Source organism: Brienomyrus brachyistius, chromosome 9 (genome assembly GCF_023856365.1).
Source record: "Brienomyrus brachyistius isolate T26 chromosome 9, BBRACH_0.4, whole genome shotgun sequence".
NCBI classification, from domain to species: domain Eukaryota; kingdom Metazoa; phylum Chordata; class Actinopteri; order Osteoglossiformes; family Mormyridae; genus Brienomyrus; species Brienomyrus brachyistius.
In genome coordinates this window covers 105,814-130,739 of record NC_064541.1, presented here as the reverse complement: position 1 = coordinate 130,739, position 24,926 = coordinate 105,814, and the positions used below count along the sequence as shown (strand labels likewise).

Genomic DNA, 24,926 nt, shown 5'->3' with positions numbered 1-24,926 from the left:
GGGGCATTTACTGCACAATGTGGCCATATAAGCTGTTCAAAGGTTTGCTGAGCGGCGCTCCCCATTCGACTCGGCCGTTAGAGTAGATCACGTGACCCCTGGCGCCTAGCCACGTGACACACTTCTATGAATTGTGGAATTTTAGAAATCTGGGGAACTCGAAATACAGGAGTAAGCTAATTAGGTTAATGAATCAGTATTCAAAATAAATTACACTGTCCACCTTATTCCGCCTTTACGTAATTTGTGTGTGCCTGTGTTTTCTGAGGATCACGTTTCCTTTGGATCCCATGCATTTTTAAATTATTTTTTCCTTAGAAAAAATGGGTGTATCGTTTGTGAATGACTGAATTCATAACACGAAAAATTACTACAAAATAATCAGCTGAGACTGATTTCTTTTTTACCTTGGATGCTAGAATATTTATGCCTGGTGTTTCGGTCTAGCATGCATCGGATGTAAACGTTTACGTCACATTCTCATGAAGTCGCGTTTAGCTGCCGCTTTTGTCCAGAGCACTTTGGAATATTTCCACAAAGTCACACAACCTTGATATCATCGTTAATAAATAAAAGTGTCCAACACAGCACCACGTTATTGTTATCTTTATTGATGGTGCTACCTCTAAACGCTTTTTAACATTTTTGCGGAATACATTGAATGGTATTACATATAGGTTACAAGATAACGTCTTTGTATAAAATATATTATGCATGGCATCGGCAGAGTCCAGCATCTTGTTTTCTCGTCTCTCAGAAAGCAGCACTTAAGGTTGGACTAAATGAAGAAGACTACATATAGGTGCAGGATAATGCTAAGGTCAGTCGTGTTACCATTGTACACCACATTACCGTGGTAACAGGAAGTCCCCTAGTAACCCAAGAGGTCTCAGTAGAGCTGCTCTTTTTCATAAGCATCGCTACCGATTCTTTATAAAGTGCACAACTCCTTTGGACATTTTGAAACGGGATTTTAATGTTTCACATCACTTTATCAAAAATAATTGGCATATTTCAAAAATTGCCGCTGAAATTCGCACCCTTTTGTTAAAATACAAGCACCAGCTCTAAACATTAAACGAGCGTTCATTGATATTTAAATAGTGCAGGGCGCACTTACAAACGAATGCTTGCGCGTGAATGTGTGACGTTAACACGTGCGTTATAAGGGAAGCTGCGCGGTCCGTAGGGCGAATTACCGACTGCTTGTTTTGCCCGATATCCAATGACCGGTTGTGCGCGGTCTGTATGCGATGCTACGAACAGACCCAGCTACCACTCGGGACCAGGCGAGAATAGCGACGCTAAAAGGACGGGATTTTTATTTCCGCAACAAATTTAAACTAACGTAATGTATTTGTTTTCTTCACATTTATTTTCCTGCATTATTACCTTTTAGTTTTGTTGGTAGACATGTATTTTTTTTGTGTCCCTCTTATTTTATAGTACCCAACCATGTATTTAGAATTAATTTATAATACATCGTTAAATCATTGAAAACAGGTGACCTCGTAAGATTGGGGTTCATCGTCATACCAGACCACTACTTTCTTATACAATAGAAAAAAATCGTTTTCGCAGTCTATACAGTTAAAATCAACCCGACACATCCAACAAATTGTACCTGAATTCAGATATTTAAAAAGCAAATTGATATCCGTATTGCTCTTGCATTGATCTAACACCAATAGACGACGTTGTGCTGTCATCTACGGGTGAATATTGGGTATTACACTGGGTTTCATAAAATTTTCTATAAAGATGGAAGAACTCAATTGGTTAATACTACTTAGTACAAATCAGCGTTGTACTAAAGCTTTTTTTCCTGAAAAGTAAAATGCATTGAAACGTTTAATTAGATTAAATGAGAACATAGAATATTTGTTGAAAAATACCCTGCTGTTTCCTCTCAGATGTTACAACTGTGGGGGTCTGGATCACCATGCCAAGGAGTGTAACCTTCCACCTCAGCCAAAGAAGTGCCACTACTGCCAGAGCATTACCCACATGGTGGCTCACTGCCCCCACAAGACGTTAGCCCCAGCAACCTCCAGCTCTCAGGGAAGACATGACATCGATGTGCAGCCTTCTACCTCCGCCTTTGCTCCGCCCTCATACCCCCCAGAAAGCAGTGACTGGCCAGGGCATTCCTTACATGAGGCCTCTCCGCACAGCAAGTCCTCCGGGTCCCCGGAAGACCCCGCCCCCCGGGTACAGAAGCGAAAAAAAACCTGACCCCAGTCACCACTCCCTGCTTCTCCCGTGTGCGCCAGCCCGCTGGTGTCTGCCCCCACTTCACCTCCACCTTCTCCTGCCCCTCAGCTACCTCAATCTTCAGAACAGCAGCTACATCTCAACTCAACTACTGGCTTAAAGACTGAGATTATCTGTAGGAATCTGGGCATTAACATCTCTGCAAACTTCCATGGCAGAAGGGGAGACAGTCCACTTGCAGAATTGTAGTCATTTCTTTTTATTTGGTCTTTTATCTTTTACGTACCTCATTGGGAGCTGACCGTGGTTTTGTCTGTCCGTGGGCTCGTTACATTTTTAATCCTTAGCATCACACTTCAATTTTTACCTTTGTTTTCCCTGCGAAAACTTTTTCAGGCATTCCTTCTTCATGTAATTTCTCATAGACTCTGCTGTAGTATCCCTGTACCTGCAGCATAGCAATGGGGTGAAGCATTCCTCTTGCGTCTTCAGTCTGACATGGCCCGATTGCGATGAACTCTCTTACAGCAATACTAATATATTTAAATATGCGAAGGCGCCCATTCACCACCACGCCCCACCCTGCAGGCTGTGAATACAAGCTGGAAAGTTGTTTTGCTATAATTGGTCAAAGTGGGTTTTTTTTTTTTTTAATCTGAGACATCAGATGCCCACGTCAGTATGCTTTTCTTGAACGATGTCTGGGCAGGTTTGACCAAGGGTCAACAGGACTCCAGTCCTGTTGCAGATACAAACGCAGCCAGCGAAGAGTTAAAACTCTGCTGCGTTATTGCCCCACCCACTCATCTGCGCCCGGGCCTCTCCAAGCTGTTTGATGTATCTTGCTTTCTCACTTCCAGAATAATGTGTGTGCATGGCTTAAGACAAGACATTGTGTGGTAAGGAAGTAGTTAGAACTGCAAATAGAAAAATCTTTCTCAGTGTTCGCATTAAGTAAGAAAATGAATGATTGGCCATTTAGTAAATCCATGCTGCAGTTGTAAAGAATTAATTTAATTCCTAAGTAAATTAATATATCTTTATTACCTTTTTGAAACATATCAAAGGTACTAATGTAGTAGATTTTTCCTGAGGCTGCACCGTATCATGTGCAGTGGTTGAATTATTATGAACTGAGCATAGCTTGAAGTGTTACTAATTCCTATTTACCCACAAATCTCCTGTTTGTTTTTTTTTTACGTCCATTGCACCTGTCGACACGCACACCACAACGATTACTGCTGCTTGTGTTTACAGAAGATGGGATATTTGACTCAAGGATGTGGGTTTTTGTGTGTCCGCACCTGGACACTCAAAAAGGTCACCTTGAAAGCTTTCCAAGGACAAAAGAACTCTGCTCTGACGATATTGAATGTGAAACTTGCATATTGAAAATGCATCCTCACAATACCAGAGGAAGGGCCACTTTTAATGTGTGTTGACAAATCAAAAGACATTTCCTTAAATGATGTGATTCTGAAGACCGCTTGTTTGGTATAAGACTTGCAGTTAGTATTCCAAATCCTATACCAAAGTTTCTTGGCTTTATTGTAGGAATTTATATGGCCAGTACATCAACGGTGTTCCCTGTGACTTCAAAGGCAGAAGGTTCAATAGTAAGATTTTGTTTCCTAATGCAGCTATTTTGTGTGTTTTCTATCCAATCTGATAAACTACAGCACAAACCAAACCCGATCCCTCAATGTCGTTTAAACCTTTTTGTATAAAGTATATTTACCCACGATGCATCTCAGGATGAAGAACTGTTCTCAGGGAATATACCAAAAAAAGTGTACTTTTTCCTTTTGGGAATTGTCTACAGATGCGTATGTACTCGGAAAAGCATTCACAAGTTTAGTGTTTATCTGCATATTTTTATGTACTGTTATTAGTAACTACCTCTGAGTTCTAGATAGTTTTACATTTCTGATAATCAAATGACTTGTATGTTGTTGTTATTATTATTATTATTATTATTTTCTGTTAAGATTAACTGAGTTGGATTGTGCTGAACCTATGTGCCAATGTTGAAGCCCTGATTGCTGTAGTGTCTACACAGGCCTAGAGTTAATATGACAAATAGCTTGTTTTCTGTTTACAGCATAGCCTACCTCATTACTGCCCTGCTTGGCCCTTGTCTCCCGGGGGCCACTGGGGCAAAGTCAGGCTCCGTCGCTCACCTTCGCGAACAGTGGCTCCGCACCACCTGAGACCCCATATCTGCATTCCACAGATGTCCATATATATGATGCCTGTCACTGGCGGCATCAGGACCAAAGGGCAGCTGTGGGGTTGTTATGAGGGCCACTGTCAACAGGGCTTTTAGCATATTCAGCAGAAAGAGAAAGAACAGTAATACCAAGCCATACTAATTGTCCGACTGTCGCAAACCCGGTGTTTTTAAGCCTAGCGGTCCTGTGTAGTTCTCAAATCGGGTGGGTAGACTGAGGGACCCTGCCGGATAACACTGTTATAGATCTGCTACACAGATGGATGTGGTACCCAGAGGTGGAACATTCAGGTTCCAAAGATCAGACCCAGACGAAGATTTTGTCTCAACCAATCAGTTGAGTTCTCTGTGACTCTTTATACTCAGCTAGCTGGTTTAAAGAAAATCTTGGTCTGGATTCGTACTTTCTGACCCTGACCTTTCCGCTTCTGGTGGTGCCACATGGGTAAGAGCACAGTTGTATTGTCCCAGAGCACAAGCTGTAGATTGAAGGTAAATGTGTACTGTTCCCGCAGCCCTACCGGGTCAAGGCAAGCTTCTTTATTGTTCTTACAGCATACAGCTGGAGTTGGGCTTGCTAGTCCCAGACTTAATATAGTGTAGCACAGCTGGGAACTTTGCTTCAGAAATGCCTGATTTCCCCCACCCATCTTTCTGTAGTTCCCTGGGCGCTTAGAACTGTTTGGTCGCAGTGCTCACTGTAGGCGGGAGTGCCTTAAAGGGGGGGATGTTAGGACTACTGCAAATAATTTGGAACATAGTCCGATTGGCATGGGTAAGGGGCACAATGTGATATGCTTTCATGGTGCCCAAAATCTATAGTGGCACCACTGACTATAGATACTGCAGTTTGATTATCCATCGCACAAATAGAACATTCAAGAGACAAATAAGGCCTGATATTCTTCTCGGGAATAACGACTATAAGTTTTTCCTCAAAAATAGTGATTTAGTTAAAGGCAAAGATGAGAGATACCAATAGTGCAAATGATTCTGGCTTGTTCTGTTGTAAATCGATCCCTTATATATTTCAGAAGTCATTAACCAAAAATCCTTGATTTTAATGTAAAGGACTTTAAAAGGAGTTTAAAGAACTGGAACACCTGCAAATTTCAATGCAGTCTCCTTCAGTCTGTGTAAATATCCTGGTTCAGTCGGCTCTGCCTATTGTGACCTTGGTCTACGCCTGTCCCTGTAGCTAGCTTTAAAAGAAACTCGGCCTCAGATGGAAAATGTGTGTGGAGATGACTGAAAGCATGGTATTTACCCTCAACCTAGTCGCCCACTTGCTTTTTGCTTCTGATTCTCCTTTGGGTGAATTGCCTGAAAATAGTGCTTCTGTCACCATGCAGTAATAAAGCTGAGTATCCCTGACACAGCTGTTCATAGTACTGTGTCATAGGTTTGTGGTAACACAATAAGCTACTGAACAACAGTGGACCTGTCTGCAAAGATTCAGGTTGCTTGGTTTACAGTACTATCAGCAGAATCCACGTTTCAAAGAGAGATTTAGTGGACGTGTGTGCCTTTATGTGGCATTAGTAGAAAGTATTTTCTATTGTAATTATTAAAGCTCATATATAAATATATATAGATATCATTTCTGAATTGTTTGTTTTCCTTTGTTCTGTGGAAATGAAAACCAACCACTTTTATTAACCAATTAACAGCAATATATTATACACAACAAACACCTCCATCTCACTTGTTTACATGAAATAACGAACAAGAAATGTAATGCTTTCCTGTGAAGTATATTGATAATATTTTTATTTACTTTTCAGATTAATATAACTACTGATTCTATTTTTTTCTTCTGTTTAATTTGAGGGGCTCAGGAACACATACTATAGGTGAATGAATGTAAAAGGCAGGAAGATCGCCAGAGCTACCTCATAATTAAATGTTTATTTTATTTTATTTTATTTGAGAAACAAAAGGCTTGAATCCCTGTGATGACAGTTGGAGGCAGGCTCAGTGCACTTCCTGTGGTGGAAACACCATGACATAGTTGACATCTCTGCCCACTAAATCTCACTCACCCTAATACACTCTCATTCCCATTTGGGAGGAGATAGGGCAGAGAGCTGGTCCATGCTGTTTTGTCTTTATGTCAATGTAAAGCACTGAATGATGATGTTATTTTTGTTGTTTTCATTGTCGTTGTTTGCATATCACATTTTATAACATCTTTTTAATTACTTTGTTTTTGTGAATCATGAATTTAAGAGGTTTTAATGTTTTACTTGATCAAAATAAAAAAAATTATATTGCCATCTCTTCTTGTTTCACTGGTTGTTTCTGTCCTACTAATAATCGACCCAGATTTTGTTTAGCCGTGCAATGTAAGTGTTGACAAGATGCATTGTGCAGACAGTAATAAACTCATGCCTATGCAGTTCTAGAGTTTATCTGCCAATGAGAGCAAAGCAATATTGTTATACTACCATATAAAAAGCATTATTCAGAAATGTGGGAGGAGCTTGTTTGCAAGCGCTACTTAAAAATGAACAAGCTTCCACACTGGCCAAACATTAATTGCAGCCAAACTAATGAAATCATATTGGTTCATTTCACTTTTTTTCTATAACAATACTCCAATGCTGGGGGGGGGTTCTAAAGTGTTTCATTACAATTAAACAATTAAACACTGCTGTCAAAACAGTTTTTATAAATATTTTATTCCTTTTTACTCTTTGTTCATGCAGAAACAGAATTCACAAATCAATCATGGGTAATTTCATCATTAAATTTAAAAAAGATTGTTTAAACAATCTTTTGTGAGACATTAAATATGTGAATTTTATATATGTGAATGTTACTATTGAGATTGGATATGGAATATCTCATTCTGAAGGTTCTTCAAAAAGAACACCCTCATTAAAATAGCCAGTACCACCCTTCAGAACCACTGCTTTACAAAATTCCACATGGTACTAAGAGAGATTGGACAATCAACAAGCATTTGACAATTTTTTTCACAAAAAAACATTATGCATTGGTAAAAAATTGGGGACAGTGCAAATTTAGTGACCAAAGTGTTGGTAGTAATGGGGTACATAAATTACAAATAAGTGTATATAACACAATATAATCGTTCGTAATTTGGGTAAAGCTATGGATACTGTGGGCAGAAAGTGTCATGTTTTCTGAAGATGCAATTTGCCAAAGTTAATCCATTTTTCAAGGTATTTAAAGTTTACTCTAGGTTAGTGTTTCCTAACCAAGTCTTTTGAGATCCACAGACGGTCCATGTTTTTCTCAGCTCCCTGACAGACAGTCCACAGGAGGGAGCAAAAATGTTGACCGTCTGTGGGTCTTTGAAGACCAGATTGGGAAACACTATTCCAGAAGAAAATGGGGCAAGGAGAGGAAATCATTCTTTCATCTGAAATTTTTGTTTAGTCCCGACTCAGTAGCAATGCAAACACCTTGGTTTGATACTAATTCTAAGATATCAATTCATGTCAAAATGAGAAAATTTGACACAAACCCATTTTCTCAGAAGAATCATCAGCCAGAATACTGTATGTTTACTTATTTGTGTTTGCATTTGAACAAAAAGTTCAGCTGAAGGACAGATTGGCCACAGTGGAGTAGACTGACTATTATGAAAAAGGTCAATTCAATTGAGATTCACATACTACAATGTCTTTTAGGCACCACATAGATTAGAGCCATCAAGGCTGTGATATGTTCATAAAAATTGGAAGAATGAAAACAGAAGTAGCAGTCGTGACAAAAGGGCTGAAGAAGGTTTTCAGCAGTTCTTCACATTCACCTTCAGTCTCAATCACTTCAACGGAGCATTTCTGAATGCTACAATACTGCATGCAACCTTCAGATCACAAAAGATGCCGTCCACAGGAAAACAGGAGGGACTGCATTTACATTTGCGGGGTGACTATAAAGACCCATGAAAAAATGAAGCTAGCTTTACGTTTTTGTGTCAATATGACATGTGACACCGTTTGTTATTCGCGCTCACTTTTCCTTCATAGTATGTTCCTCCATCTTCACAGTCCGTTAAGCCTTGACACCTGAGTCTACATCAACCGAAACGGTGCAAACTAAGACTCTCTGTGCAGACCAAATATTATCAACCAAAAGAATGTGATTCCATTTCCCTGAAAAATGTAAGCCCAGTTTTCAGTCAGTCTTATAGAGGGTTTGCACATGACATCACGATAAGCGGAGGTCACTGCGGCTACACCCACTGAGTATCAAATAGACTGAGCGGCGCCGTTAGTGTCCAGTTTGGATGTCGTAAAAAATGAGAAAGAGCTGTCATGCGATTGATGGTAAAAATTGATTTAACAAGAAAAGAATCAACTGAATCACTGCAATCTGCATAAACAACTGGAAGCCAGGCTCCGAAACGTGAATTTGTGGTTGTCATTTCGCGTTAGTTATGTTGGATTTTTCGGTAAATTCGTACCTTAAGTTATATGCTGTATTGACTACTGATCAATTAAATATTTACATCATTCATCTTCTGTGTAACTAATTTTTTTGTCAGCATTTATTTACATAAAGGGGAGGAAGAGTTAGCTAGAAAACTTTAAAAGTCTCTAAAAAAATATGTTGTTCCTGGCCACATATCAGTGTCCATGATCCACTGGTCCATTGTAAGTCATACGGATCCTTGTCGAGTCTGACTGCCTTTAATTTAAGCAGATAATTGTTTGTTTTGCAGTTTCCTTTGACCATGTTCCAGAATGTCTGGCCACTCTGAGGTCTGAGGGGGCGTGATCTGGTGGAAAAGTGACGTCAGTGCACACCCTCTATTTCAAACATGGAAGGTGAGGGGATAATATGGTTAATTTGGTGGGGGGGGGGGGCTGAAGAATTATACATGGTGAAAAACCCAACACTCAAGTCATAAAGCTTGACCCTAGACCTTGTCCAGGTCCTCAGCAGACATCTTTGGGGCAGGTCGCTTTTTGATCGGGGAGTCGGACTCGAAGACGTCATCCTCCATGGCTTCTGCAATGGGTTTCATCTTTGGGGAGGCTTTAGTGACCGGGGACTTTTCTGGAAAACGCACACAAAGAAGCCGACTCTGGATGAGACAGAATGCAGGGAGTGTATCCCAGACTGGATGCAGGTTAAGTACAGCAAGCTTCTGACGTGGTGATGCGCTGTCTGCAGTGAGGTAGATAATGTTTAAATAAAATGCAACATAAGCTGCACATGAAAAACAGAAAATTACAGGGGGTCTCACATTTTTAAGTTTTGGTGTAAATTTAAATAGGGGGACTTTTTGGAACAAAGGAAAAAACAGCGACACTTAAGGCCAGGTTTTTAGTAATTTACTAAAACATTCATAAGACATTATAATTCAGTCATAAAGCATTATAAACATGGCTATAAATACCGACATTCCTCTACTTGCGAACGAGATACATTCCAAACGGCTGTTCGTAACTTGAAATGCTTGGAAGTCATTATCTAACATCATTCTAAGGGTATACGTAAGTACAAAGAACCAGGATGCTGGGAGTTCGCACGCTACGCTGCTGCGCGGCGGGAGTAGCGCCCAGGAGTCGTACTACGTAGAATTGGCACACAGAAAAAAAAAATTGATGTTGCGGACAGGAAATGGGAGCCCAATGAACACAATTTGGGCTTACAGTTCTCTTCGTTCGTATGTCTGAAAGTTTGTAAGTTGAAAGTTCGTAAATAGAGGAGCGTCTGTATTTCTAAAAAGACATAACACATTATAACCATTTTTATTATGCATTATGACTGCCGTATGAAGCTCTCATCTATAATGTGATATAGATACCTTTACAATGCAATACAAAGCATCCTTAATGCTTATACTAATCATTTTAATGCATTGTAAGGGTATCTACAGTGCATTATACATGAGAGCTTCATAAAGCATTCATAATGCATAATACACATCACTATTATGGCTTATGCCTTTTAATAAATATTTATAGCCATGTTTATAATGCTTTATGAATGCTTTATTTATTGTTTTATTGTTTATGGTGGTTTCTAAGTAATACTAAATGGAGTGTGTGAATTCTTATTGGTCATAAAGCATTTTGTCTCTTTAATTGTGGATAATATTAGCCATGTTCATATATAATGGTGGTAGAATACAATATATACATAAAATCATAAAAGGTTGTACATCTATAACATGGCTTGCACCTGCACACTTAAACACTCACAGCATAGTTCACATAATGCAGTTATATGACACACAAAGCATGCCTCTAGAGGAGAATCCTGTAGAATTGCAGGATTCTGTCAAGGACCCAGCTCATTCCAGTCCAAGGTACAAGTGGCAAGTCAGAGTACACAGTACATGGTCCTTGTATTACGGTTACGCTTTGGCTGAATTCCGTGCTCATTCAGAATCTTGCCATGATGGAGCGTAGGTTTTCAATTTGCGTTGATTCAACACTCATTCCAGCTGTAACTTTAATAAAGAATAGGGGGTGGGGGGGGTGCCATTATGTTTTCCAGTACTTGCAGGTCTTGTAGTAAGAAAAAATGCAAGGGATGTTATGGTTTTGTTTGGTTTGATTCAACACTCTAGCATTCTAAATGTTACAGTAACCACAAGTGCAGGGGAAATCATGGTTATTGTTCATGGTGAATTTGACACTTGGTTAAAGTCAAATGGAACACAGGGAATGTGATGTTATCAGCTCAGGTTGTTTTGATGTTTTGTCAAACCACTGATGCTTTCTTTGAATTATTATTGCATGACTTCAAACCATGGTATTTAGAGAGAAAAATTAAATGAGGGAATAAGAGAGAAGGCTGGTCTTACAATGTGCCTGTCAGGACACCTGAGGCTACTGTAGGTCAAAGGGAATGGGCTGTATCACTGCTGGAGGGGGACAGAAGGGGACATAATGTCAGCAGAAGGTCAGCCCTAAGTCAGAAAGCAATGGGGGGGGTGTGTTAGTCTGACACCTGGAGAAGGAAAGGGGAGGAAGAAAAGGAGGAGAGACAGCAAGGACTGCAGGGGAAGTGAGGAACATTATGGAGGGGGAGGTTTGGGACTCATGGTGGTTCTTCATGACTCAAGAAGAAGAGATAAGATGAGATAAGCTGGTTGCTTCGCCCTACAGTTTCAGTCATCACTGACCATGCAAGAAGGAAAATTCACCAGACAGAAAGAAAATCCCAGCATCTTAATAAAAACAGACAAGCAAAAGTGGGGAAAAAAAATCAAAATTGGCTACGATGAGATTCCTTAGGGTGGTGCAGTGGTTAGCACTGTTGCCTCACACCTCTGGGACCCAGGTTCGAGTCTCCGTCTGGGTCACATGTGTGTGGAGTCTGCATGTTCTCCCCATGCCGTCGTGGGGTTTCCTCCAGGTACTCCAGTTTCCCCCCACAGTCCAAAGACATGCTGAGGCTAATTGGAGTTGCTAAATTGCCCATAGGTGTGCATGTGTGAGTGAATGGTGTGTGACTGTGCCCTGCGATGGGCTGGCCCCCCATCCTGGGTTGTTGACCCCCCGCGACCCAGTCGGATAAGCGGTTTGGAAAATGGATGGATGGATGGATGGATGGATGGATGGATGGATGGATGGATGGATGGTGATTCCTTAGATAAATTTCGTCCATGAGCAACGTTTTCAGGTTACATCCCTTTGTGAAGTGAAGCTAATTCTGGATGTGATTATCGCATTGGCCAAAAAGAAGATGCAAAAGAAACACTGAAGGACAAAAAGACCACTTGATACAGGCTATGAATTATGAGGACTGTAAAGAAAAGACATAAGACATTGACAAGTCACCACAGGAGAACTGCTACTTGGGCCAATCAGGATGTTAGGCACTGACTCCAGAACCAATCAGGGTGCATGGTACTAGGCGGCGACAAGGCAGGCAGTACTTACGGAAAGAGGAACCGGCTGAGCTGCTACGCAGAAACTGGTTAAGTACGTCTTCATTTTCACTGGTGCTGGCCATGCTGTTCCTCATCTGCATCATGGAGAGCTGAGAGCACAGGCTGGGATGGCGCTCCATCTTTTTCACCGCCTGCCACGGGAAAACAGCATAAACATCCTGAAACCCCTGGGACAATCAGCCAGAAAGTGCCACTGAAGCTAACATAGTGTTTACTGTTCCCTAAGCAGCCATACGTAGTGAGATTTTCACTAGCAAAACACTGAAGGGTTGAAAGACATTAAGTGTTAAGTGAGGAGGGAGGGAGGGAGAGTCTCCAAGCAAAATAAAGCTTTTATTTAAGTAACAGTCTGATGTTCATGTGATCAGGATAAGGCTGAAGTGAACATAGAGATGGCGGGTTACCTTGTCACTCAGCGTGGGGTCATTGAGGGAGTACAGCTTGTTGGTGATGTCTTTGCCAATGAGGTAGCGGAATATCTCATTCAGGAAAGAATCCGATTCCAAGAAGTATGTGAGCCTTTCTCGGGACCAGCACAGGAATTTGCAGTTTTCTTCTGCAGTGATGGTCACCTGTCAATCAATGGTCACATGGGAGGCAAAGAGAAATGTCATGTCATTAGTATCATTGTGCAAACAATAGTAACAGAAAAAAATGCTAAAATGGTTATTAAATTTTAATTGTTCTGGCATTTATCTGCTAGACATCGCTTAAATGATTAAAGCCAATATGGGTAGCAGCAATATATAAAGATATTTAATATGTAAATATAGTTATAAGGATATGTTTTATGATGTACAACCAATGTACTTTAATTATATAAAGTCAACATATAAAATATATACTGTGACATTGATAATGTCATTGTAAAATGCATTAGATAATGCTGGGGGCTGTCGATGTAAGTAAGATAGCCAAGAAGAATACTGGTCACACACCAGTGTGGTTCAGCATGCGGCAAAGTAGGTCAGCAAGGCCTGACTGTGAGTTCACCTGAAACTTCTCGCCTCTGCTCATCTGGGTGGACCTGAACTCTGGAGAATCGATGAAGGCATTGGTGTAGATATTGTGCAGGAAATGCCCTCTGTATGACACCTTCATTCTGTCAAAGAATACAGATGTAGTCAAAAACCATAAACTAGCAGTGGAGAGAAAGTGTGTGTGTGTGTGTGTGGTCCAGGGATATATTACATTGTGGGGACCATATTTTGATACGGGGGTCGTCTTTTCTGTCCTCACAAGGGGAACTTCAATTTTATTAAAATCTGGGAGTTCAATCAAAAAACTAAAAATGCCAAAAGTCTCATATTTTGCTTGGTTACTTATGGTTACGGTTAGGGCTGGGTAGGGGTTAAGGTCATCATGTTGGGATAAGAGTTTTCCCCATTGAAAGGAATCCTTACAAAGATATAACTACAAACCTCTGTGTGTGTGTGTGTGGTACTAAGGGTTAGCAGACAGGGAGCACAGACAGAGTATGACTGGAGGAGTGATCAGCTCTGCAGTGTTCTCAGAATGACCAGTGTTCGAAGTGATCGAACATTTTAAATGACAAAGTCTTCTATTTTAATGTGCTGTATGATGAAAGAGGTGATCACAGTACAATATTCACTGTGGTACTCTCTGCTGTTGAGGAAATACCCATCAGTACCTGGCCGCACCTGGCAACGAGTGCCTTTCCCAAAAGTGTAGTGCTAACTATATTAGTGACTTACATAGATGGAACCTTCAACTAAATGTGTCCGACTGTGTAAGCTGCTAACAGGAGCTATGGGATAATGCACCCAACACCTGGCAACACTCAGCAACACCTGGCAACACTCAGCAACACCTGGCAACACTCAGCAACAACCGGCAACAGCTGGTAACACCTGGAAACACTCAGCAACACCTGGCAACACCTGGAAACACTCAGCAACACCCGGCAACACCTGGCAACACCCAGCAACACCTACTTCCCCTTCAGCAGGATGCTGAGCCGCTCGTCCACAGAGGTCTTGTCCTCTGTGGCGTACACCTGGCCCTTCTTCAGGGTCTGGATGGTACAGAACTGTCCAGTTAGCTTCTGGAACAGGTCTTCCCGCACACGCAGGGGCTCGAACATCCTCCTGTACACTGACTGCAGTTCCCGATCGATTTTGATCTGGAAAGAGAAACACTGTTCTAGAATTTCATTCAGGTTTAACCATAAATAACCAGAAATGTGCTACATATTCTCATTGTCTTTGAGGTATTTAGATTTTAATCTTTAATATTTGCAGTTGTTTTAAAGGAAGAACATAGTAGTTTATTTTGAATGTTGAATTTTGAAGTGAACTAATATTCAATCTGTTTACAGTTTTAAGGAAAAATACACATAATAAATTTCTTAGAAACTTTTAAAAAAAGACTAAAGGAAAATACTGAAGTGATTAAAATTTTGTGTGGATGCAAGTAAAGTACCATTTAGTTTTTGGGAATGTTCATGGAATCAAATAAAAATGATGGTCAATTTGTCCAGAATCATTCCAGTTTAGTAAGAATATATACTTTATATAACAGTTATTATTTAACAGTCTCCAAACAGTCATGTGGCTGTAATCTAATACATGCTGTATTCAGCCAGAGTCAAGAGGTTCTCTTACTGTTTGACTGACTATTAGAATGACTTAGACTGTTTTGAATGTAGTATGATTGCTGGTGTTATGCATGGTGGTTCTAATACCTCAGAAAACTCTGTTGTCAAAAACACTGCTCTTGTTAGAAAGGTTAGACAATAATGGTCAGATTTGTTACAGCTCACAAAATGGCCACAAGTCCAAAGTTATGTAGAAATGCAACTCTGCTTACACAACACAATCTACATCAAAGTGTTTCTGGAGGGAAACACAGATCCTACCAGGTCCTAGATAAGTGTCCATTTAATATTATTATTATTGAAACAACTGACCACATCAAAAAACAATTACACTACAAAAACACAATACAAAAACTCATTTCAGTGATACAACATAAGAATTATATTGCTTTGCTGCAAAGTAACATTTAAAGTGTCGAGGATAATCCAGTAGTAATAATGAGAATAAAACAATAATTACAAACAGCTTTCAGAAAATACTATGCTGTTATGAAAAAGACTTTTCTCCTACTGCCCCATACATCAAGGCGATAACTAGTGAACATAACAACTGCTAACTAAAAACATAACAGCATGATCTAGTGTTGTTTTGACGAGAAGGGAAGATATTTTTTAATACAGGCAGTGAGAGCTCATTGTAAGCAGTAGAAGGAATGTTACAATTTAGAAAACTGAATGGGATATTTTTCTAGGCCCCAGCAGAGTCGTAATCAACCCCCCTCCCTCAATTAGTCACAGCGTGACAAATAGACAGAGAGAATGACTACATATGTGCTGAAGCCCCTTATGAGAGGAAAATGATCTCTCATTACGCACCGGTCTCCTTTTGTACAGCAGATATAAGAGATGCAATGTGTTGATGATGAGGAACACCACATTCCACAGCATAATGTCCAGAGCACACCTATGCAGCGTTGCCCAGGCAATGAAGAGGGAGCATCCTGGCAAAGGGAAAGAGGAAGCAGGATGAGATGTTAGCGAGATGTTCATGGCAGCTCCTTGGTGCAGCACAGAAGGAGACAAATACAGGTATCCTAGTGACAACAGCGGGGCACTAACACCCATCACATATATCGCTAGTGCCTATTTGCTGAGGACAAACAGCTAGACCTTGTTAAGGACGGTGAAAAAGGAGATACTCACTGATGCATTTTATTTTACGTTCCTTTCTGTACAATTGTAACAACAAAAAGATTATCTTGTGATTCTAATTCACAGATTAGTCCACAGAAAAACAAATACTAGAGGTAAAAGTTAGTCCGTCTCAGAGGTTCCCTAAGAACTCTTAACTTTAAATTCAGCGCCACCCGTATAGCAATCCATGCAAAGTTACCTTTTGTCAGATCAATAATAATAACTTCCACTATCATAAACAATGACATTATGCTGGAGTTTAGATATGTTTCGTGGTAGACGACAGGCTAAATGAATAAAACAAGATCTATAATCATTACAATATTAATTGTGCTAATTATTTATGCTAACATATTCAATTATTAAAAATAATTTATATATATATATATATATATATATATATATATATATATCTGTAAACCAATCGGAGTCAGGATCTTCCTACACAAATACAAATTCATACATACAAATTCATACAATACATAAATACAAATATGCACATACACCACGTACTGTAAAACACTGCAAGCAGGCTGAAACATTTCCAAGAAGTTACCCAGTGTTCTGATATAAATTTTACTTGCCTGTGTATAGCAAGAGTTGCAAAAATCCCTCCCAAACACTGTATTTTTCTAAATTTGCTGTTTAAATGGAAGGCATGCAGTCACTAGAGGGTGCTGTGGACTAACCGGTTATCAGCAATATCCTTAAGAGGATCATGTGCAGGCCGAGCGTGGTAGGGATGGCAATGCCCAGGGCCAGGCATGCATTGGCCAGGTGGAACACCAGGTGGTGGGTCTCCTCCCAGGCCTTGCAAGAAGTGACATTTTCCTCCAAGCCCAGATCATGTGCAGCATGTTGGATTCGTGGCGCCAGCATGTCGAATGATGTGGTCGCGTCCAGGGGGGTCATCGTCTTGCTGTGTACTTGCCTGTGCTCACAGACAGAGAAACAAAGGGTGTTTATCAATATGCATACTTGATTCCTCCGATGTTCTCACATAGCTGTTTGACATCATTTCCCATTGCCGAAGTGTTGTTCCAATACTCAGAAACAGAACTACGGAGGACAGTAAGAATCCCTGGATGTCATTTTTTCCCCGCTCCAGATATCAAGGATACATTAGGTGCATCGTTACCGACAACAACAAATCCCATGATTCATTGCATCCTAAGTTCATTTTTGGGAGGCAAGTTAGCAAGACTGCTCTTGTCAAGAATACAAATAAGATCTTTGCAGTCTTGAAAGATTTTTCATTGAGATGTGGAAGCACAGCTACTACAACAGAATATTCAGTTTAGTTTTGTCTGTGGACAAGGGAGGGAGGAAACTGCACATTGGTGTGACGCTAAACCTCTGTGCCAGTCTCTGCTGGAATGTTACCTCACGCATCTGGAGTCAGAGAGGACCATCAGCAGACCGTCAGGTGGGTCGAGTGGCAGCCATCACACATCTCAAGCAATTCAAAGTCTACAAGTATGTAAGCTACTCTCTGCCTGTGACACTGGATCAAAGCATCGGCAAAATGAATTATACATAAGACAAGCAGTTCCCCATGAAAATATCTCAGAAAAAAAGTGCAACATGCTAATTTCAACTGAGTGTAACAGTCAGCGCCATGCAGGTAACTGACAACCGTGCAGGTCGTGGCTACACGTGCCACAGCTGGTGGCTAACCAAGGGACCCTGCTGCAAATACTCAACCCACGGTGAAAAGAGCGAGTGAGAGGAGATGTGGAGAAAGATGGAAAGGCACTACTAGCTGTCAATGCCTGACCTTGGGTTGATCTCTTTTGTTGTTAATGTTCTTGTTGTATTGTTGCTGCTGCTCCCACCACCTAAGGTACAGATATAGCACAAAAAATCTGCAGACTTGTCCAAGCCTTATCTCATCCAACTGTACATCCATCCATCCATCCATCCAACCAGTGCACCGGAGCACCCATATGCAAGGCGAACCTGAAGATTCCACACACACAGACCCCGCGGTGGGATCCAAAGCCCAGACCACTGTGCCACTTGTCACATTAATATTTTTGTTTTAAAAGATAATGTCATCCATAGGAGAACAGTGACCTGCCAGCTAAAGGGTTGTAGGGTCGATTGCCCTTCTCTTTGGAGTTCATGCGTTCTGCATGTCCTCTCTGTGTGTGAATGAGCCTCACCATTCTGCAGGCTTCCTCATACAGCCCAAAAGTATGTGATTTAGGTAAACTGAAGTGCGGAAATCACTTTGTGCCTTGTGTCAGGTCACTAGGATGCAATGAATAAACAGTCAGGAAAACAGACAGATGGGTGATTCTGAGACTGCAAGAAAAATGGGCAATCAGATTATACCACAAAGCAGAAGACAAGCTTAAGGGATAATGTCTTCGGTCAGAAAAATAATGTCCCAAATAAGAAAACAATCCATCTGTCTTTCAGCTGCTGAACCTGGTCAGGGTCATGAAGGGCCTGGAGCCTGTCCCATGCAGCACAGGGCACAAGGCTGGGGTACAGACTGGAGATCACACACCCTAACAGATGCCCTTTAGCCTAAATGCACGCCTCTGGCCTGCAGAAGAGGCTCATCCAACGCACAAACACTGTATCTCAAGTACCTCACAGCCAGAATAGTGAGGCTTAAAACAGCCCGCTAACCACTAACACCTTACCCTGGCAGCATGAGGCAACAGTGCCTCCGCTGGGTCACCCTGCCCACCTCATAAACATTCCCAAAAATAATAGAATATAATATCCCCAGCTGAACAGCCCATGATAACCACCCACTCTTTGGAGTTGACCTGAGGAAGACCTGCTAGCACAGTATGTGGTCAGTATGTGTGTCAGTATGTTCCCTGAATGATCTGCACCCCCCCCCCCCCCCAACTGAACAGTAGTCTTACTAGCTTCTCACTTTGTTTAGACGTTGTACCTGCGCTTTTATTGGAAGCTCAGCCTAGCTGCAGTCATGGCTAGTCAACATCTGCTATTTGCCTCATTTGTACATCACTTTGGACAAAAGTGTACTGTAATCAATGTAAAAATGTCAATGTATGAACACTGTGAAAAGTCTGAACCTCGCAATAGGGACGATGGGAAGAGTTAGAGGTTAAACTCCTAAAATGGGTCTGCAAGTTGAATTCCTGAATTCCTATAAATATAAAAGGTGATTATGTCTTTTCAATTGTTGTAATCCTGCTGAATATGCCAAACAGAACAGAACAGCAAAGATATTGGCAATATTGAATATATTACTTTCATTGATATTGTTGTTGTTATTTTTTATATTTTAATTAGGATATATATGTAAACATATGAAGTAATAGTCCAGCAGAAGGTTTATTGTTAAGCAAGATGCTAAGTTTTCTGCTGGGTTTGTAATTTTAGTTAGTAAACAGAATTATTTTTAAATTGTAATTATGCATGCCGCTTGTATCTTTCACTCAGCATCACCCAGGCCAGTCAAACTCTGATAACACACTTTATCAAAACATACTATTTAGACAGAACCTTATCTTTGAGAAGAGGTAAAAAAACAATTATAATATATGATGTCTTAAATTGTGCACGTTTTATAACCTTTATTGTCTTACATGGTGTTTGATATTTATGCGACAATAAAAATTATTTTATTGTTATTTAGTGTTATTATGTAAAATTTATTTCGGATAAACGTATTTTTATGGCATTAACATTAATTCTTTTGACGTTAGGACAATGAACATGTTGTTCTAATAAAGTGACAGAAAGACAACCATTATTTATAAAAGGATCAGCAGCCCGTCCGTTGCATTTTCAAGTAGCCCGAACAACACGTAGGCAAGATATGAGCTCGGATGTTTTCAACTAGGCATGGAAATGAAAAGCGACATACTGTCGCCCCAACAGCGCACGCCTGAGCCCCACATGCCGAGGACATCGGGCGCACCTTCAATCCCAGCCGCTCTTCATCGGCATCTGAAAACCCTATGCAACTACACTAAACCAGTGTTTAAATAAATCTCAATTCACTCACTTCAAATATTATCGTTAAACTTAAATATCACATATACATAATGTGCATTATACTAGATTCATTTCTAAACAACTTCTCTCTGCTTCTGCGTATTTTTGGGGGGATCAGACATGTTTACCACGTCTTGAATAAGGACTACGAGATAAACTTAAGCAACAACTTTTTATTTTCAGTTCAGAAACACTTGTCTACGACCTTGTAAAGCAATAGATCGACAAAATGTTAAAGACTTTAAACTTACCGTTCACAGGTAGAAAATAAATGTGGACTCTCCTTGGAAATCACAAGACAGATGTTGTTATTAAAAGAGAAAAGTTCTGGTCCAGGATTTCAGAGCTATAAATGTAAATCGGTGAGTGCCTGGGCTGCTCAGTGTGAGCCGCGCATTCCAGCGAGCTGACAGGCATCGACTAAAATGGGCAAGAAAGCGGGGGCTTCACGCGAGCGCCGCCCAAGCCACTTGCGCTATCAGTCAGCGACACCAGGGGGCGACAGAGGTACTGCGCCGACGCGGTACGGGCTGAACATTGTACTGTCCCGGTTTCGGGAAGGTAGTGTAGTTTTATTGTAAATATTCCCTTGTCGTGGCTGCTATTGTTGTTGCTCTTCTCGGTCGTCTTGCTAGTGGGCCGAATGATTGTGGAGGATGGGGACTGTAAGACCCGGAACGCGGGGGTTTGGGTGGCTATGGAAGGGAAAGTTCAATGGGCCTTTATTCTCGGTGGTTGCTGCACAAATTGCCAGATAACACTTATCATTAAAGTGTTCAAAGAGAACGTATGATCTATTTGGCAGCGAACTCCGCAATACTCTTTATTGATAGTGTAGCGTTAATGAAAAGTCAAATATTGATAACATGTTCACATATCTGTGGAAAACAATACTTTATGCATTTCTCGAAACAAAAATTAACAAAATTTGCTCGCCTGGAATAATGTTTATCGACAATAACTTGTAAAGCCGTTGGAGGCTGCAATATGTACTAGATCCAATAAATAATTTAAAGAAAAATATTGATCATAGTAAGTAATAAGATCGTACATGTCCTGTCTATGGGTTGTATAGTTGCGATAGCCCTAATTCGTTTTATTTAAATAAGGCTATTTGGGTAAGTAGTGAGATAAAACCTCGTTTGACAGCTAATCGATATAAATTTAGTTTTTCCTGATGACAGTTGTAAAAATCATGCTACTTGTGAAACCCGGCATTTACTGTTAAATGAGCAGATACGAAAGAAGAAATTTTAAGTGTGGACGTCATTGTACAAATTATGTATCTCATGGGCTTCATTTGTACAGTGAGAGCAGCAGTCATAAGCTTTAATGTTATTGCTTCGGTTCGGGGAGGGGGGGGGGATAAAAACTCCATCTTGCTTACCTGACGTGTTAAAGCAGGCACTGATGCACACTTAATTTTTTGCATGGTTGCCAGCTCGCACGTATCTGGCGTGACTCTCACACTTGCAGGCGTTCATGCTCACGCAAGAAATCTTACGGCAAATCTGTATTTTTCAATGATGACCCTAAAAATAGCTACATCAAAAGCATTGGAGCACTTTTCAAACCACTCACACTATTTACAAAGTTATAAAAGTGCTACGTTTAGATAAATTTGTGTGCATGTGTGTGAAGATCTCACTCCAGGTAGCTGACGAAAGTTGGCAATTCCAATTTCGTCTACCTATGGGATACCAAACAAATCGCTTATGCAAACGTGCAAAGAGCCCCCCCCCCCAGCCCGACTGCTCCCATGGCAGCAATTATTTCGGCAGGAAGTATCAGGTTTAAATCAGCCATCGTATTTTTTTAATGTCTGCTACGCAAGACAGGTTACGACATTCCAGTCAGCACCGTGGACAGCACCAGGTGAACATTCTAAACTGCATTTCTGCTGTATAGGGTACAACTTCTCACATGACAGCAACGTCTGGGAATACCTTGGCTCGGTTGAGCCATTTGGAGAAACCCCTGCACTCAACCACAGAACCAGACCAGGGCTCGGACGATTGGGCTCAGAGACTGTGAGGGGGGGGGGGGGGGGGGGGGGTGGTGGTGCCTCTGGAGGGGGCAGAGCGGCAAGCGTGCTGTAGCGTTATGGACAGCATTAGCTTTTCTAAGGGAAATGTGGATTGCATGTGAGTTTATTTCGGGGAATAAATGAATATAAAAACAAAATGCACATATTTAAAGTTCTGCGTCGTGTATTTATAAAAAACAAATAGTTACAGCACTTCAGAAGGTACATCGTGTGCGGCTGAACAACTAAACAAACGAATGTAAACAAATTGAGTGGCTCCAGGATAAACCCTGCATTTAGGCTCTTATTAATATAAATACCACCCAAAATAATTAAAAACGTAAATTACAATGTATGTTGCCTATATACAATAAAGTCTACAACAAATTAAGCACGTAATTCTTAAGCATTTTAGATAAATCTGTCCGTGCGAAGATTGTCACAAGGAGTGTTTGCGGTCATTTGATGTGTTAACGACATGGGAGCTGTGTATGGGACAGCAAGAACAGCAGCTGTTATAGTTTGCTGCCAGTTTCAGCTACTCTATAAATAGAGATACCACTAATATGGGGGCATGAGAATGTATAAGTGCGAGCTTTGCCCTTCAGGGTCCTGACACAAAGGGGACATATTTTTTCCCCACCGACGATTTCTTGTGAAATGCTGTGGTAGTCACTGATCTGAAAGGAAACGATGTTTATATACAAGTTCCAATGCTTCTGTGGACGACAATACGACCAACTGGTAACAAAAAGTTGGTTCTGCAGCTAAATTTGCCCCTGGTTGCGGAGTGTCGATTTTCACGCAGTGCAGATCTATTGCGACCGAATGACACACACAAAGTTTAAGTAAGGATGTAGTGTTTATACAGTCCTAACAACCCCGTGTTCACATTTATTACGCTGTTATTAATATCTAAATACAAAATTTATTTACAATCATAAAAATTCTGGGGAAAATTTGTAAATAAAACGGAATCTAAAAAATTGGAAAAAAATAAGAAAAACGTGGCTTTTCAAGGGAACGCTAAAATAAACAAAACAAAATTATAGTTAAAGACTACAAGTCCTTCATGTTGGTGTTTGCGGTGGGTGGGTGCGTTTCTCCGGGACCCGTAAATACACGTCTGTCGGCTCTGATTCAGGGGGGGCGACATAACAGAAGCTGGGTAACCGTAGATCGTAACGAAACCCGCAGCCGCCCACGGCTTTATCGTTAAGGGAGAATAATTTTTCCGCGATGTCGTTTCTGACCAGGAGGGCGAACACCTTTGCGATGTAGCGATGCTTGGCGAAAAGTAAATAAAGTTTCTTGCGCCGCCAGCAGACGTATTTACAGGAGTTTTCGGCTCGCAGCGTCACCTAAAAAGACAACAGGAAATTAGGTTTTTGATTTGCCAGTATTTGTATATACGAGATATGCGTCTCACAGTTATCCCATTCATCAAGGGATAAGAAACCACACCTGAAAGATTCCTTCTTCTGCAGGCCGAAGGGAATCCCATTCGGGCGATTCGAGAAACTGGTAGGGGTGAATGTCGTGCAAAAACTCCCCATTTACAGTCACCCGAACTCTGTAGAAAAGGAAAGATAACACTTCATTGGCTTCTTTTCTTTAGAGGAAAATTGTTAATTGCCTGACGTTCACGTACCTGCCGGAGAGGAGAATGGAAAGTTTATCGATTGGCGTCTTGCCCTCCATTGCGAAGCAGTGGTCGTTTTCTATAGTGTGTATCACCCCGTCGCTGCACGCCACCACCATCCCGTAGTGGGTCAGTGACACCCCGAGTCTCTTGAACATGTAGTTATAGAGATCCTGGTATTCTTTATCAAACGTGACACTTCGCAGCCTGTAGGCGACGTGGACGATCTGGAGGACACAGATGGCGAAGAGGGCAAAGCTCCAGGAGAAGGTGTCGGTGGTGCAGGCGTCCGACCAAGCCCAAATGGAGGAACAAAAGAAACCAAGCCCCAGGAAGGAGAACAAATACAGCGAGCCGTAAAATCCACTCCCGCCCATAAAACCCAGAACCAAGAATATATTGGCGAGATGAAACAGTGATCCCTCCGGTTTCTCTTTCCATTCCATGCAGACAGGATATGTGATTGCTCCCCTGTCCAAAGTTAAGTTCTCCAGCTGGAAATAGTCCGGAGGATCCATGGTTAAAGTAATATTTAGGTTCTAGTCAAATGAGGACAGCAGATACCGAGTGGATTAGCATTCTCTACATGAAGCTCAGAACCGAGCAGTCTATCTTCGGGACCAGTTAAAATGTGACAGCCTACCCCGAACCTGACATGTAATGTCACGCGTTTGCGATTCTTATCCTCCTCTAAAATACCATCTACGCATTGCCAGACGCTCCGCCTGGTCCTTATGCCCGAAGGATGAACGGGACACGATATAGAGAAAATGATGGTTCCAATAAATTAGTTTTCTCTTAGAAATACTCTTCCTGATATTCGGCAAACGTCACGCACTTGGTTGTATTTAGAAATTCACCGGTTCTACCCTCGCTGATCGGCAATCACATCTTGATCTATGTTACTTTATTCGTATCAGATTTCGACCTATAAACGTCTACGTAATAGAATATAATCCTGTATAGTATGTCGTTCCCTTTTATATTGTACGAAATGACGCATAAACGAAATCATCTTTTTGGCTTTCCATAAGCTGTCTGAATCTTAAGTTGTAATTTTTTAGCGTACAATTTTTCTCTTTATAAATACAGTTTTACATTGTGAGACTCACTAAAATGTCTTATTGGAGATAAGAAATTTTTCGCTTATTAAAACACTAGTATAACATCTGTTGAAACGCGGCCTTTTTA

At 41.0% G+C, this 24,926-nt stretch overlaps 3 protein-coding genes across 6 annotated transcripts in view; 1 reads left to right on the top strand and 2 right to left on the bottom strand.

The window, feature by feature from the left end:
* The window catches only part of LOC125749678 (protein lin-28 homolog B-like), a 33,525-nt gene extending 30,715 nt beyond the window's left edge, over window positions 1–2,810 (top strand). Inside the window, exon 5 of the mRNA XM_049027151.1 lies at window positions 1,914–2,810. Within this exon, the coding sequence (XP_048883108.1) occupies window positions 1,914–2,235 (322 nt within the window). The 3' untranslated portion in view covers window positions 2,236–2,810. The remainder of the gene's footprint in view (window positions 1–1,913) is intronic.
* A 4,296-nt stretch (window positions 2,811–7,106) lies between these two features.
* On the bottom strand, window positions 7,107–20,497 carry bves (blood vessel epicardial substance). 4 transcript variants are annotated; one of them, XM_049026493.1, is made up of 9 exons: window positions 20,319–20,496; window positions 17,858–17,918; window positions 16,770–17,011; window positions 15,763–15,887; window positions 14,285–14,472; window positions 13,323–13,431; window positions 12,734–12,901; window positions 12,319–12,460; window positions 7,107–9,478 (listed from the first exon to the last, which is right to left on the bottom strand). In XM_049026493.1, exons 3-9 carry the CDS (start codon window positions 16,990–16,992, stop codon window positions 9,339–9,341), a joined length of 1,095 nt encoding a protein of 364 aa, XP_048882450.1. In that variant the 5' UTR covers window positions 16,993–17,011; window positions 17,858–17,918; window positions 20,319–20,496; the 3' UTR covers window positions 7,107–9,338. The 4 variants fall into 4 exon arrangements, with proteins under 4 accessions (XP_048882450.1, XP_048882451.1, XP_048882449.1 ...); XM_049026495.1 differs by lacking the exon at window positions 17,858–17,918 and adding an exon at window positions 11,238–11,297 and having other exon boundaries at window positions 9,275–9,478; window positions 20,319–20,497; XM_049026494.1 differs by lacking the exon at window positions 17,858–17,918 and having other exon boundaries at window positions 16,770–17,016.
* Window positions 20,498–22,259: 1,762 nt separating this feature from the next.
* Window positions 22,260–24,831, bottom strand: popdc3 (popeye domain containing 3). The gene is made up of 3 exons (XM_049025947.1): window positions 23,745–24,831; window positions 23,558–23,666; window positions 22,260–23,454 (listed from the first exon to the last, which is right to left on the bottom strand). Exons 1-3 carry the CDS (start codon window positions 24,251–24,253, stop codon window positions 23,164–23,166), a joined length of 909 nt encoding a protein of 302 aa, XP_048881904.1. The 5' UTR covers window positions 24,254–24,831; the 3' UTR covers window positions 22,260–23,163.
* Window positions 24,832–24,926: the final 95 nt, after the last annotated feature.